Raw genomic sequence first — 17,248 nt, 5'->3', positions numbered from 1 at the left:
TTTGCTCAAAATACATGTTAGAGTTATGGAACTTGACCCAGTGAGGTTGGTAATTGACCTAGAAAAAGAATAAATAAGTTTCAAAGCTATATGCCTTTAAATGATAGCTGTATGTACTTGCATGCAAAAACTTAACCAAGGTGTGACGCCGACGCCGACGCCGACGCCAGGGTGAGTAGAATAGCTAGACTATTCTTCGAATAGTCGAGCTAAAAATGTTGATAATCAATGGTAGTATCTTTTTTTCATTAAATTATTGTTTAGAAAAACTGAAAACTGAAAAGGCCCGCCTCCAGCTTAAACATCAAAATATGAAATCTTTTAGATCAGAAAGCAACCTATGTTCATACATCAAAATGCTCTAAGTATCTAAATTCCTTCATTTCAATATATTAGGGCCTGACTTTACTGACTACTTGTGTGTTTTCATAAATAAATACTGTCCTAAAAGAACAATTTTTAAATTTTTAAACAAATTTATTATTTTCTACTCAGATAGCGTTACTTTCATTTTTTTTCCCCAAATAAATCTTTCTGTTACATTTTTAACTCAATGAAAACAACAGGTTCTTGTCAAATACTGCATTTTTCAAAAACAAATTTTTAAGTGACAGATCATAGGCCAGAATCTAATAGAATGACCACACTTAGAAAAGTTGAGGCTTCTATAAATTTCAGAGTGTAAGCTTAGGACGATGTATACCTCAGGCAAAACTTTGTGTGTGTTAAGGACACTGGTGCTCCCCTTCCTGTCACTGCAGGTGAAATATTTTCAAGCTAGTATATGCGATATTAACCTTTAAGCACTTTATGTGTATGTTTAATTAAATCAAGGACCATAACTCCATTCTGGCTTAGTGAAATGTCAAACCGATCTCCAGGTGCACAACTATACATGCTGAATAATATTCTTATAATGTTTTATATTATTATTTATTCATATTTGTCAAAAACATTGTGAGCTACGTGCAAAACAAAGTTTTAGGCCCTTTTAATGCATATTTTTCACTAAGTCAAGGGCCATTACTCTGGTCTGGCTGTGTGAAATACCAATTTAAACTAGCTCATTTAAAACATTAGGTGCGCAACTTCACATGATGAATGACAATCCTGTGAGGATTGATCACTCTGTGTCAAATACTTTTTGAGATACATATACACAAAACAAATTCAGACTGATGGATGGAGGGTCAGACAAGGCAACTCTAAGGTGCTGCCCCTACCCATACCGAAATTTTAAGAGGCACAAAAAAGAAGAATTTTAAACAAGAGTGCCAGAATGTCACAATATATGCCCGTCACAGCAAATTTCTTTACATTAGCACCTGTATTTGCAAATGGAATTTTAATTTTGTGGTTGTTTACTATGTTTAATTTAGTAATTATTGTAATTCTTTGTTTTTCTAAGTCCACCAAAAAAATCCTTACCAGGTAGAGATACCTTAAAATACACCTAAAATTTGAAAGTAACATCTATGTTGTTCATCTATGTTGTACCACAGAAAAGTGGTCTTGGTTTTTCCCTACGGTCAATTATAAAAAAATTACAATGTAAGTTATTTATAGTAACAATTAAAGGAAGTTAATGTAAAAAAAAAAAATCCAAAAAAAAATTGTAAGTCCACACAAAAATACTTACCAGGTAGTGATAGGTAAAAATACACCTCAGAACTGGATGTAACATGCATGTTGTTCTACAGAAAAGTGGTCTTGATTTTTCCCTACGACTAGTAATGAAAAAGTTACAATATAAGCTATTTATAGTAACAACAAAGGGAAGTAATTCTAAAGAAGGAACCTGCGCATGACACTTCGTCTCATGATGGTGTACAATTGTGCGAAGTTAATATCAAAATCCCAAAATGCATGAAGAAGAAATGCTCCGTACAAAGTCATTCTTGTATCTGACCTTTGGCCTCTAAGTGTGACCTTGACCTTAGACCTAGGGACCTGGTTCTTGCACATGACACTCCGTCTTGTGGTGGTGAACATTTGTGCCTAGATATATCAAAATCCCTCCATGCATGAAGAAGATATGCTCCAGACAAAGTTTTCATTCTTGTATCCTTTGACCTCTAAGTGTGACCTTGACCTTAGACCTAGGACCTGCTTCTTGCGCAAGACACTCCATCTCATGATGGTGAACAATTGTGCCAAGTTTCATCAAAATCCCTCCATGCATGAAGAAGATATGCTCCGGACAAAGTCATTCTTGAATTTGACCTTTGACCTCAAAGTGTGACCTTGACCTTAGACCTAGGGACCTGGTTCTTGTGCATGACACTCCGTCTCATGATGGTGAACAACTGTGCCAAGTTTAATCAAAATCCCTCCATGTATGAAGAAGATATGCTCCGGACAAAGTCTGTGGACGCCGCCTGCCCGCCAGGGGCGTTCCCATAATAACGTCCCGTTTTTCAAACGGGCGTATAAAAACCTTACAAAACTGGTGAATCAAACTTTGAGTATTGTGAGTGCAGAATAAACTGCAAAGAAAGCATGTAACAGGTGAACAATTATTAAACCACTTCAGCCTTACATCATGCTGTTGAATTAATAGGTAAGCTATTTTTGGGATAGAGTCAAAGAGATTATTACACCAGGAAATAGTTCAAATTCTTTCTGATTCTTTGAGACCAAAAATATTTGCTTTCATTCAAGTTTAATTGCTAGTAGGTATGTAGCTAGAAAAGAAACTTGGCAAAAGTTTGCTTAGTATTTTCATGTAAAGGAAACACTTTCCAGACTGACTCTTTCAGTGTCATATCTTTCTTAAAATAAATTTTATAGATTCTAAATTTTCATTTTGTCCTTTGTCTGGCAATGATTTTATAACAAACAAGAGCTGCCCAAAAGCCAGTGCAGTTGACTGTTCCACAATTTCTATGTTGAACTAGGTGCATAACTTTCAATACATTCAATCAAAAGCGATCTTTAGTTATTTTAGTAGGCTTAGGATGACAAGAAAGCCTTGTGTGAAGTTTCAAATCAATTAAAGGTTACTGAGATATGACCTTACAAAACCATCACAGCATGTATGCCAATTCTTAGGTGGAACAGCTGTCACCACTGTTCTTCCAATAGTTGAGCTTAATATGATTCCAAATCCAAAAACATTATTCTCCTCTCCCTTCCCAGCACCTCACCCCAATCCTCTCTTACTCTTCCTCCAACCACACCTCTCAATTTTCATACAAAAAGAAACTTCCCAATCAAGATCCATTGTTAATTTAGTCACAGAAACTAAATAGCAAGCACTTATTTAATTTTTTGGCAAAATCTGATTTTATAAGTTTATTATCACATTCAAATAACATAGAAATATTTCCCAATTTGAGCAAAATTTCATTAAAAATCGTAAACTCAAAGTATGGGTCATGTTTAAACAAAAATCTTGTTCTGGAGGTAGTGTACATTGGATATCATTTCTCACTTTTTATATTTTTTAAGTAACATTATGTCTAAACACAGATAGTTGACATTTAAATATCTATCATCTTTTTAAGTCTATCAATGCAAATAAGACTACTGACCATTAAACTTTAGTGATGTCCTGGACTATAATTTTCATAATGATATATCAGGTGAGTAATATACACGATATATTGATTCACAGCTCTGTGTGAAAAGTCTTCAACCACATATTTTACAGAATATCTTGACATTACTAATTTTGTACTATACAAATGACTTTTGTTTTAAACATGACAGTGAGCTATGAAATCACAGATTCTTGGAATGCGAAATAACTAATTTAAAAGATAGAACAATTTTTAATAGTAAACATCGGTTTCAATATCCCAGTGAAAACATTTTTTTCAACTGCAGGTGAAGTGAGTAAGTGAGTTGGGTTTTACAACGAATCGACACAAAATGGTCATATATCGCTGAAGCACCGTTTCCTCAAAATTTTTAATATGATTAGGTGTTTTATATTTCAAAAAGGCAACTGATGTTAGATAGGATAAAATATTTTGCTGACATACAAGAGTATGTGGGATCCAATGGTATCCATATTAGAATGCAAATTAAAACTGATGACAAAAATATCCAATCTACAACATTACTGGGTTTGGTTATATCCTGTTTTCATTGCTGATGTCAACCAGCCTAATTTTTACTTTAAATAGGTAAACAGAAAAACAGATGAAATAAAGTAATGAGGAAAACATGCTACAGGGGATTCAGTTTACTAGAAAGCTGCTGGCTTCAACAACATCCTTAAGAGCTCAATTTTTATTCAAGGAAAAACAAAAATCTTGACAATTCTCCTGATACACATTTTTAGGTCCTTGTAAAGTTCATCTGTAACAAAATACAGTCAAACCTGTATTAAGTTTAGTTTATACTTATTTTAGGTGGATTGTGAAGCAAGTTCTACAACTTATATCAATCACTCTCGACACCTCATTCCTGATGGAATCTATCGCCATGAGGGTATGAGAAAAGAGAAGCCAGTTTCCCTTTTAATGCTGGGCGTCAAGCAAGGGAGATACTGGTACCATTTTTCATGTCTTTGGTATGACGTGGCCTGGGATCAAACCCACGACCTCCCACACTCACAGCGGATGCTCTATCATAAGGCTATCAGGGCAGTTACCTGTATCAAGTAGCCAGCAAAGGGCAACACAATTTTTGAAATTCGAACAAAAAGTCATTTTGAAAAGATAGCTGACTGACTGCTTAAGACAAGTGGTTGTTCAATACAAGTGATGGTTTAATACAAGTGATGTATTTTTTTTTTGTCTATTTCTTCTAAAAAATGCCCAACTTTGAGCTTGATATATAGTCAAACTGTAGACCAGATACCACTTTGCTTCTCCTTATTTGCATTTCAAATATTTGCAGTTAATAAAGACAACCTGCAAATAAAATCTCTTTTCTAAACTATTTAAAGAGCTGTACAGAGACCACTCAGGTTTTCAGGTTTAAACTAAGGGAAATTACTCTTACTAAATTTATTCTTAAACTAAGCTGGCTTAGTTAACCTTCCTACAACAAGTTATGTGAAATTTTATGAAAGGCTTTGGTGATCCAAATATTCTCTTCAAATATCTCTGTCTCGATTTGTAGATACAAAATCAACAAAATAGCTCTTACCTGTGACATTCTACATGTACACCTGCTAATCAAAAGTCAGCTCACTCAGCATTATAATTATGGGCATATAAAAATTTAAGGTGTACAAGTATGTCCAATTTTACAGACATTTTATATATAACAAGAGCTGTCACTAATGGTGACAAATGCCCCCGCAGCGCCTTGACCTTTGACCTGGTGACCTAAACCTGGTGACCCTAAAGTCAGTAGGGGTCGTGTACTCAATTAGTACTATCAGCATGTGAAGTTTGAAGGTCCTGGGTGCAGTGGTTCGCGAGTAAAGTGCCTTCATGCAAAAAGTTAACATTGGCCCCTGTGACCTTGACCTTTGACCTGGTGACCCCAAAGTCACTAGGGGTCATGTACTCAATAAGTACTATCAGCATGTGAAGATTGAAGGTCCTGGATGCAGTGGTTCGCGAGTTAAGTGCCTTCACGCAAAAAGATAACATTGGCCCCTGTGACCTAGGCCTTTGACCTGGTGACCCAAAAGTGAGTAGGTGTCATGTACTCAATAAGTACTATCAGCATGTGAAGTTTGAAGGTCCTGGGTGCAGTGGTTCCCAAGCAAAGTGCCTTCATGCAAAAAGTTAACATTGGCCTCTGTGACCTTGATTTTGACCTGGTGACCCCAAAGTCAGTAGGGATCATGTACTCAATAAGTACTATCAGCAAGTGAAGTTTGAACGTCCTGGGTGCAGTGGTTCGCGAGTAACGTGCCTTCATGCAAAAAGATAACATTGGCACCTGTGATCTTGACCTTTGACCTGGTAGGAGTCGTGTACTCAATAAGTACTATCAGCATGTGAAGATTGAAGGTCCTGGATGCAGTGGTTCACGAGTAAAGTGCCTTCATGCAAAAAGTTAACGTTGTGACGGACTAACGAACAAACGGATGGACAGTTGAAAACTAATATGCTTCCCTTCGGGGGCATAAAAAGAGAACAGTTTAACTAATTGTTTTCTGTTGTTTTGATACCTTTATATTACTTATATATATCATATGCCAGGCATACAATCTCCAAGGGGCATGCAGGGAGGTTGTTTGTTATAGTTGGGTTTAACATCAGACTGACATATTTATAGGTCATATGATGACTTTCCAGGTTTCTATGGTAGAAGAACCCAGATGCATCTGTGAGCATCATTCAGATAAGTGTGGGCACCTAGATGAAACCACCGATCTTCTGCAATCAAACTGGTTGGCTTCCTCACATGAAAGAATTCTACACCCTAAGTGAGGTTTCAAGCCGGAAGCAGTAACAGGCAAGTGATTCAAAATGGACTGGACTGGGCAATACCATTTATTATTTGAAGGGGTGTTCACTGAAAATTTACTGACTGAATAGCAAACACTGCAAACCATGATCAGCTTACAGTCTTATCTTCTCAAAGACAGAATCATTTGTAGCCAGCAGGCTATAGGTTAACTACTCAGCCATGGCAGAGTTGAGAATGTCAGTTGCTTAAACTCATAACAAAATGTTTCTTACCTCATGCTGCAGTTTTGGTCTAACAAATTTGTTAGCATCACCCTCTGCCATTGTCAACCAATCGGCTCCTTGTAAATCATCAAAACTCAGTAATATGCTGATGTCACATTTACAACTGCTTCAGCTGGAATGGCACTGTCATGTCTGAAAAACACAAAATCTGATATTTTCATTTTCAATAAGGTCTAACTTGTTTAACTAGAATGTGTCTGTAGGACACAGGGTGTGCCCCCCACTGGTACATTTGTCACAAATAAGGGGAAATCATTCAAATGTTTGCAGTCTTAATGGGGTATAGCCTCAAAAAAAAAAAAAAAAAAAAAAAAATGAAATGGATTCATTATTCTATACCATATACTTTTTGAGCTTTGAGCATCACAAACAAAAAATCCACTATTTTGGCTATTTCAAGGGCCATAACTCTGTAATAAACACTAAAATTCTCAAGAAGAATGCCAAGTGTGCAAGGTCACATTATGATAAAGACTCAAGCAAGGTTTCATGAATTTACATTAAATACTTTTTGAGTGAGGCACATAATTAGGTGAAAATGGGGGGGGGGGGACAAAAAAAATAGTAATTCTATATCAATTTAAAGATGGACAAGTTCTTTATAGAAATTTAGCAGGGTAAGGGTTAAGATGGCTCATGTCGTTTGACAACCACTGCATAGCCTCTTCTCTATTTGTTACTGCCTCCAACCCCCTCCCCCTGAACCACCTAACTGCTTTATAAAGTGTAAAAGTAAACAACAAATTAACCTGGCTGATACATGCTACTATTTTAGGTGCAAAATTTAAGGGTGAAATTATCCACTACTTTTGAAGATTTCCTGTCATGTGGAATGTATATGTCCAGCTACTGCAGCACTTTTTTGACGATTCTTATTCTAAATAAAGTAGGTTATTTTTGCAGGTCAAAATTTTTAAGTCAAATAAAAGATTGAAAACTGCCCAATCTTTTCTAGAAGTCAAATATCTCAGTCAAGCAGAAACATTTACATAAAACTGAGAAATATTCTTCTGAGAATACTAAAGACGGAGATAAGCATTCATGAAAAGATGTTGTTTAAAGATTTTTTCTGTTTCAGCTTTTGTGGCCCATAACTAGTAGACCCATTAAATGCAAGGATACCATGGAACAAGTTACCCATCCAGAGGAGCATTAGGAGAAGCTGTTTGAAGCCTGTTTCTACTTCTAGTTCTAGTGGCCCCTAAAAGGAGGCAAGCAGTACCATCAAAACAGACTTGAAACAGGTCGATGCAAAGTTGTTACAGACCAAGTTTGATGAAGATCCATCAAGCAGTTCATGAGAAGAAGTTGTTTGAAGGTTTTTTATATTTTTAACTCTAGGGAATCCCTAAATGTGCAAAGTGGAATCATTTGAGCAAATATGAGAGAAGTTAATACAAGGACACTACTTAAAAAGTTTGGTTGAAGATCCACCAAATGATTCTGACTATCATATGTTTATTTTTTTTCCATACTTAGCTCTGATGACTGCTAAAAGGAACAAGCAGAACCATGTGACCAAACTTTAGATAAAACCATACAAGAATCGTTTGCTACAGACCAAGTCTGGTGAAGCTGTTCATAAGAAGGAATATTTCAAACAGTTTCTTGTCTACTTTAATCTCTGGTGGCCCATTAAAGGAGCTAAACAGAATTTAATATTTGAACAAACTTCAGAGGGGTTCATGTCAGAATGCTACAGACCATTGTTAGTGAAGATTATGTAACATCAAGAGGTTTGTAAGAAGCTGCTAGAAGATTTTCAATTTTTAGCTCTGTGACTCCTATTTTTTCTATTTTTAGCTCAGTGGCCCCTATGAGAGGCTAAGCTAAACCATTAGAACAAACTTGAGTGGAGACTTTACAAGGATGTTACATACCAAGTTCCGTGAAACAACAATGGAAAAGTCAAAATTAAGATAGTGAAAAGTCAAAACAACAATGGTAAAAAAATGAAACTATGGTAAGAAGTCAAAACAACGCTACTTCAATAGTGAGAAGTTAAAACTACAATCATTATGGTGAAAAGTTGAAATAATTTCGACTTTTCACCACAGTTGCTTCATGGTTTCAACTTCTTACCTTAGTTTTGACTTTTCCCCATCACAGATTCAATTTTTTACCATTGCCATCATCATTTCAACTTAACTGAATAAATGGTGTCAACAGCATTACATGACAGGGCTTTTCCCCCATTCTGTGAAAGGACCCTAAGCTTTTTGTTTCATGAAAAGCAAGGATAAGTCCTATAAAAATTGTGAAGTTTAAGCAATGTTTTCCCTAAAATTGTGAAATATAAACCAAAATATTGACAGTCAACTGTGAGATATATTGTCGAAATATGACCTTGTTTCAACGTTGAAATAAGGTAATAACTGATCTATCAATGTTGAAATATGGTCGAATTCAAACATTGTTTCAACATCGAAAAATTGTTGATATCTGACCGATGAAGTATCAACTATAGTCTGGCTGGTTCTTTTCAGTTTGAAACCAAAAATAAATCAAATGGCATCTACAAATATAAAATGATAATTATGAATCTCAGAAGTAAAATAAATTACTTCAAATAGATTTATTGCATTTGAGACTGGCAAAATTCAAAATGACTAAAGTTATTTCTATAGAATGAGTTTAAATTTTCGTGCGCTCTAATATATTTTGTTCATTTATGGAAGTTATCTTTCTCATGCTTCTAAAATTTCCGTTTTCTGGCTAACAATTTCTAAAATTGGTTGTTACCTGTATGGTTGTCTGTATGAACAGTACAGGTAGAAAAAATCTATGGCGCGCATCTTATAAAGACTTATACAGTCAAACTTTGTTTGCTCGAATTCAGATTATCCAATTACTACTTTTGGCTCGCTCGAACTCGGTGTCAGGTCTGTATAATGTATACTTCACTACTGATATCTCGAACACATGTTGCTTGTCCTGTCAAGCTCTAGCAAAAATAGTTTGACTGTACTAACTGTTGACAGATCTAAAGATTCCTTCAGAGGCATAGAACTCCAGGACGTTTAAAAAGCAAACTCGGTTTTGTAGCAAACTCGGTTTGATTAAGTCTGTTTGTGAGATAAAATGAAATGTGAAAATTCTCTCTAGCATTATCTAAAACTGTCCATGCTGTCAATCAAAACTCTATTCCATTGGTTTACGCATGTGCTATATATAGCAATTTCATGAATGTGTGGGTGTTTAGAAATACTACCTATATAAGTAGCGCAAATATGTTTTTGTGTGTATGTGTTGTTCTTTTTTTCATTCCATCAGCATGAAAAATGGTACTTTTCATATTTTTGAATCAGCTAAAAAATTATTTCTTTGCACATTGACATTAGGCTATTTATATAATAAGAACTTGTAACCGCTCTTCAAGTGTTTCAATATCTACAATTTTGTATATTTGTTTATGTTGGTTCTTTAGATGTCTTAACTTCAAGAAGGCTTGATAACTGTCAGTGAATTCAACAGTATATCAAATGTTATTAGCATGGCTATGGAAATTTTGATAACTCAATCGGTCCGAAACGAAAATCCTGACATCGGCGCTACCCCACCCACCGCATTCCTAATATTACATATTTTGTAAAACGTGATAGGGTAAAGAAATAAGCATGTCATGCATTAAAACTGAGTTACCAGTCCCCGCGCGTTACCATACAATGAAGACAGTTATTCAGTGTTATGTGTGATCGTTACTTTGTTTAAATTTCGATGTTTTTCCGAGATAATACGAGGCATTGACACCGTGTGCGTAACTGTCTAAAAGCCAACGCATGTGACTTCGATACCGTATACACGGCAGATACTTTGTGATGTTTCCTCATTCTTTGACGGAATTCTATAAAATACAATGCGTCAAAGTGAGTTACACGACACATATTCTCTGCTAAACAGCCTCAGTATTTAAAGAATACTCTGCCGCGGACCGAATGTGTACGTTATTTGAACGCTGAGATCGAATTTCCCGCATGTATAGGTACCAAAACGTCACGCGGGTTGGCCACGGATATTTCATTTCACTTACGTTGTACTTCAATAAGCAACTACATTTTATAAAGTTATATGTTCTCTTCTGATGTAAACAAAAATTTCATTTTGAAACGTTTTTTAAAAGACCGATTTGATAAACAGTGCCACTCCGGTTTTCTTTATCATTCGTGGTTGCCCGTCCATTTTTTTCTTTTTTGTACAGTCGGGTTGCAAATACGATTTTCTGCATTTGTTTCAACTGGAGCCCCAACAAATGAATCATGTAATTTTTCAAATCAAGTAATTATAAAAATTATTTTTATCGGTTTTCCGTGTGATGTCTCATTAAATCAAAGATCTATAATGTACAATTATAGCTCTTTGATTAAATGCAGCGACCATTTGTTTGTTACCGTGATCAAACATAGCCTTTTGAAATAAACCATCCGTCAGATTCTAAATAAAAGAAGTGGATCCCCGTCGAAATGATTTGGATCCAGTCAGAAACGTTAGGAAACCAGTCAAAAATGTTTAATACACCGCAGTCGGCTGTCTGCAAACATTAAAGGATGTGCCGCGCGAGCACTGATTGTGTCACGCGCTAATTACGGACTGATTGACAAGTTTATTGATTATCTGAAGGTGCGACCAACAATTTCCTACTTGGCAGGTGATCGTGTATTGAGATATCAGACCAAAATTTATACTTTTCTCCATTTTTACGGGAACGATTTTTTTCATTTTTTCACTTCACGAATCGGTCTGAAAAGTCAAAAATCGGTTCAAAACCGACAAACCGGCAAATTTCCGAAGCCCTGGTTATTAGTATGATCTTTATGACTGTGAATATAGGGGCAAAGCATGTTTGTTTTCCTGTTACAATACCTTTAGATTTCCGAGTGGTTGGTTGGTGATAGAACCGTGTGGAGCAAACTTACCAATGTATCACGAAGGAATCTACTGATGTTATAAAATTAACAATTGTGAGCTAATGCTACTGTAGCCTTAAACGTGTAAAAATAAATATACTGTCAATTTAATTCAGTGCGGAATTTTAGAACGAACTACCCTTATATAGAATTAACTTCTTACCCTTATATAAAAAAAATGAATAAACTCCATAACACTTCACTAGCTATAGACAGGTTAGCCTGACATAATTTATCAATCGGCATTATCTGTTTATTATAAATCCATCATTTTGAATTTCAAATCGCTTCTTGATTGACACGCTCCTCTCATCCTGCTTGAAGTTATTTTTACGCATTTTATATCTCTTGGTAACTACCCAACCACCATATTTCATCATTTTGATTAGCTGAACCATCATATGTCAGTAATCATGAAAATATCGTAAGGTGTAACTTCAAAGTATCACTGAACGAGCCTGAATGTTACTATTATAAAAAATTCTAAAGCAACTTTCTCTTTAATTTTACATTTTTATTTGCAAAACATCTGAATGACTAATGTTTCAGTGTCAAGACACAAGCTTTGATTTCACAATGTTATCATTGACAAGGACATCCTGTCTGAAACCATGTGTCAGATCTGTAAATTGTTACGATCTGATTCGTTTTTCAACTTTGTTTTGAATAGGAAGTGAGAGTGTAGAAGCAAAGCCAAAGATAAACAAGAGGACCATGATGGTCCTGAATCGCTCACCTCTTCCCACATGATCCAGTTTTGAGTATGACGTCGTTTTTTCTATTATTTGACATAGTGACCTAGTTTTTGAGCTCATGTGACCCAGTTTTGAACTTGACCTAGATATTATCAAGATAAAAATTCTGACCAATTTTCATGAAGATCCATTGAAAAATATGGTCTCTAGAGAGGTCACAAGGTTTTTCTATTATTTGACCTATTGACCTAGTTTTTAAGGCACATGACCCAGTTTCAAACTCGACCTAGATATCATCAAGGTGAACATTCTGACCAATTTTCATGAAGATCCATTCAAGGGTATGGCCTCTAGAGAGGTCACAAGGTTTTTCTATTTCAAGACCTACTGACCTAGTTTTTGATGGCAGTTGACCCAGATTCAAATTTGACCTAGATATCATCAAGATAAACATTCAGACCAATTTTCATACAGATCCCATGAAAAATATGGCCTCTAGAGAGGTCACAAAGTTTTTTCATTATTTGACCTACTGACCTACTTTTTGATGGCACGTGACCCATTTTCGAACTTGACCTAGATATCATCAAGATGAACATTCTGACCAATTTTTATGGAGATCCATTCACAAGTATGGCCTCTAGAGAGGTCACAAGGTTTTTCTATTTTTAGACCTTCTGACCTAGCTTTTGACCGCACATGACCCTGTTTCGAACTTGACCTAGATATCATCAAGATGAACATTCAGACCATTGAAAATTATGGCCTTTAGAGAGGTCACAAGGTTTTTCTATTATTTGACCTACTGACCTAGTTTTTGACGGCACGTGACCCACTTTCGAACTTGACCTAGATATCATCAAGATGAACATTCTGACCAATCTTCATGAAGATTTCATGAAATATATGGCCTCTAGAGAGGTCACAAGGTTTTTCAATTTTTAGACCTACTGACCTAGTTTTTGACTGCACGTGACCCAGTTTCGAAACTGACCTAGATATCATCAAGATGAACATTCAGACCAACTTTCATACAGATCCCATGAAAAATATGGCCTTTAGAGAGGTCACAAAGTTTTTCTATTATTTGACCTACTGACCTAGTTTTTGAAGGCACGTGACCCAGTTTCGAACTTGACCTAGATATCATCAAAGTGAACATTCTGACCAATTTTCATGAAGATCTTGTGAAATGTATGGCCTTTAGAAAGGTCACAAGGTTTTTCTATTTTTAGACCTACTGACCTAGTTTTTGACCGCACGTGACCCAGTTTCGAACTTGACTTAGATATCATCAAGATGAATATTCAGACCAACTTTCATACAGATCCCATGAAAAATATGGCCTTTAGAGAGGTCACAAGGTTTTTCTATTATTTGACCTACTGACCTAGTTTTTGACAGCACGTGACCCAGTTTCGAACTTGACCTAGATATCATCAAAATGAACGTTCTGACCAACTTTCATTAAGATCTTGTGAAATATATGGCCTCTAGAGAGGTCATAAGGTTTTTCTATTTTTAGACCTACTGACCTAGTTTTTGAAGGCACGTGACCCAGTTTCGAACTTGACCTAGATATCATCAAGGTAAACATTCTGACCAATTTTCATGAAGATCCATTGAAAATTATGGCCTTTAGAGAGGTCACAAGGTTTTTCTATTTTTAGACCTACTGACCTAGTTTTTGATGGCATGTGACCCAGTTTCGAACTTGACCTAGAATTTACCAAGATGAACATTCTGACCCATTTTCATAAAGATTCCATGAAAAATGTGACCTCTAGAGATGTCACAAGGAAAAGTTTACGGACGCACGGACGACGGACACCGCGCGATCACAAAAGCTCACCTTGTCACTTTGTGACAGGTGAGCTAAAAAGATGGAAACAGAAATAGACTGGTGAATTTTTAGAATAAAATGATGCAAATATCGTATTAAGAGCTTCGGTGATAGAATCTAGTTCTTGAAATGTGCTACTTAATTGGAAATACCTAAAATATGATGATAAATGCCTGACTTATAGTAAAAAAAGGACTACAATATTACAGTAAATCAAGGGAATAGTGTATAGATTAACTAGTTGAAATCCTACAGATCTGTTCTGATTAGTTTATTACCGTACATGTACTGTGTAAACCTATGCTGTGACCAATATTTCAGTTATTCTTCTAAAATGGTCCTATTTAACCATCGTCACGTGGACAAATTAACATAAATATATATCATATAATGAATCATCACCAGATTTGAAATCATTTCTTTAGGGTTGGAGAAGGATTCCATACAATATTATAAATGTTACTTTCAACATTATTTCAGTCATGTAACGGCGGTCAATTAACTTAATCAGTGTTTCTGGAGTCTCTACAAGTAGTAGCCTTTTCCCTGCAAGTAACTGCCAACATCTCCAAATGATTCAGAAAGTGGAGGACGAAATCACTCCTGACAATGTCTATTATCAAATCGTCATGGAGAACATTCACCTCTCCCGGGGATCGAACTCACGACCCCGCGATCCATAGATCTGCGCTCTACTGATTGAGCTAAAAGTACTTGTTTGTATACATGACAGTAAAGTGATTTTAACTATTTACGTGAGAATTTTATACATTTATATGTAATTCATTTTCCGCTGTAGTCTTCTTCCTCAAAACTTATCATATTTTCTCTTTCGCACACATTTCTCAAAAGGTGTACAATATGTAAATATTTTTTTATAGTCAGTTCAAAGCTAAAATTCAAATTGTATTGCTGCCTGAAATGCATCTGCAGTGTCATTTTATAATCATTTGCTCAACAATTTTTCTAACTCTACACCTGACTTTTGTTTTTATCTCTGCCAAATTTTGACAGATTTGAATGAAAATTGGACACATTGTTTAATGACCAGTTCAATTGAATAAACATAACATCGATATCAATTGTGCGTACATTTGTTGTGCCATGACAGTTTAAATAAGGTATCTCCCCCGCCCTCTCCCAAAAAAATGTCACTGAATGAATGCAACTTGGTGCTGGTCTGTATGAAGAAAGTACAGTCATCTGCGGGATTAAACAATTTTGTCATTAATTTGGTGTCATTAATGACGTCACAAACCTGATAAAAAATTAATATGTACATACTGAAAATATTAACAGATGTTTCATTACAACTAAACAGAGCTGAACATTCAGAATATAATAATTTTAATATCATTGAATTAATAGGATCAAAGTGTACTTACTGTGATTCGGAATTTACTAATGTGACTTTTAATTTAAGGGTTACCTTACAGTTACTCTTACGGTTAAATGAACATAATTCAGGCTATGATCGTTTTTTTTTTGTTTTATTATAATAAAATAATTATTAAACATTGTGTAAAACATTCATTCAAATCCGTCAAAATTTGGCGATAAAGGGAAACAAGAGGGCCAAGATGGCCCTAGGTCGCTCACCTGAGAAACACACCATAACAGTGTAAACATGTATGACCTAGTGATTTCATGGAAATAAATATTCTGACCAATAATCATTAAAATTGGAGCAAAAATCTTGAGTATAAAGAAGTATTTTCTTTGTTTTGACGTCATATTTCAAATTAGAAAAAAATCCTGACGTTGTTTCAACATTGAAATTTCAATGTCATTTCACCTTCAAATCCAACTATACATTGTATTTAAACGTTGTTGCAACGTTGAAGTCTGACGTTGTTTCAACGTTGTTGTGCCTGCTGGGTTCCTGCGCCTTTTTAAAGTGATAATTTTAAGTGATCATCACTTTCGCACCTCTATGTGCATATTTAATTAAATAATTACTACATTACTTCTCTGCCAATTTGTTTATTAGTCAATAGTTTTGATTGGTTCTAACTGTTTGTTTGAACATATGAGGTCTTTATTCCAAGGCAGCGTATACTAAATGTGAAAGATAATTACATATCAAAAGACCTAAATTTAAAGGATCGCCGACAATTGACATCATGTATCAAAAATATTTCTCAATATATATATAACAAAACAAAAATTCATTAAAAACTTTATTTTAAGAATTTATAAACATGCTAACGATAACGACACTCTGATCATTTGTTGATAACATAACAAAATGTTGGCTGATATGATACGAGTGCGTAATACTAGGAAATAAACAGGTAAATCACAAATATATAAGTAAATAAATCACAAGAAATTATTACTTAACTAATTACTTAATTAATATAATGATCCTGACAGGGGTGGCAAATTCAATTGTCCGTACTGCTCAGGTTGTCCCAAAGCTTGTACGGACAAGTGAAATTTGACCAGAATTTACTATATAATTATCATACAGACAAGTACAAAATAGCAATTGACAAAAACGGACAAGAAAATCAAAATCAGATTTTGCCGCCCCTGGATCATCCTTTATACCTTGACTTACATGTTCATATACAATATATAGTCTAAATAATGATACCTCCGGTAGACTGATTTTTACATTCTGATATTTCATGTTGTCTACCTTATAATTTAACATGTAAAAAAAAATATAAAGATATTCAACTCCTGAATTATTTGGACTAATTAATACAATATAGTCAGCTATAGTCAGACCTTTTGTCGTCTAGGTAGCCGGAACTGACTACACAGACCTTTGGTCTGCCTAGCCACTGCCTTTCATGTTTTTAAAAGCATGACAAACATGTTTTCATCACAATTAAATTCAATCAATGATGTTGTATGTTAGTGATACTAACAATTATGGTGATAATTCAATCACCTTTGTTGCATTTCAACGATAATAACGAGATGATAGTTCAATAATGGATCTTTTTGCTAAAATGTCTCACCTAACCAGCTAACATGACATAATGAGCTATGCATAAATAATGAGCTAACCTAAACTTAAAATTTCGAATAATTGATACAATGAAGCTGTCCCTTTTAACTATTTATTATATAAAATTCTTTAAAGGAAGTTGTTTCTTACTTTCTTATGTTCAAATGGCTAACAGTATCAATTTATGTGTTTTTCATCAGGCATCTTTCTACCGGGTGTTACGTCGTTATGTTATCAAC

At 35.1% G+C, this 17,248-nt stretch overlaps 1 protein-coding gene across 4 annotated transcripts in view; it reads right to left on the bottom strand.

The window, feature by feature from the left end:
• Positions 1-17,220, bottom strand: part of LOC123548644 (probable RNA-binding protein 18) — a 69,872-nt gene extending 52,652 nt beyond the window's left edge. For all 4 annotated transcript variants that reach the window (XR_008367393.1, XR_008367392.1, XR_008367394.1 and 1 more), the window contains exons 1-2: positions 17,160-17,220; positions 6,594-6,737 (exon numbers count right to left, since the gene is read on the bottom strand). Coding sequence is in view for 1 of the 4 variants with exons in the window: in XM_053524794.1 (XP_053380769.1) it covers positions 6,594-6,644 (51 nt within the window). In the remaining 3 variants the exon portion in view is untranslated. The remainder of the gene's footprint in view (positions 1-6,593; positions 6,738-17,159) is intronic.
• Positions 17,221-17,248: the final 28 nt, after the last annotated feature.

Source organism: Mercenaria mercenaria, chromosome 15 (assembly GCF_021730395.1).
Source record: "Mercenaria mercenaria strain notata chromosome 15, MADL_Memer_1, whole genome shotgun sequence".
Lineage (NCBI taxonomy): Eukaryota > Metazoa > Mollusca > Bivalvia > Venerida > Veneridae > Mercenaria > Mercenaria mercenaria.
Note: the sequence above shows the minus strand (reverse complement) of the source record. Positions and strands in the feature narration are given on the sequence as shown.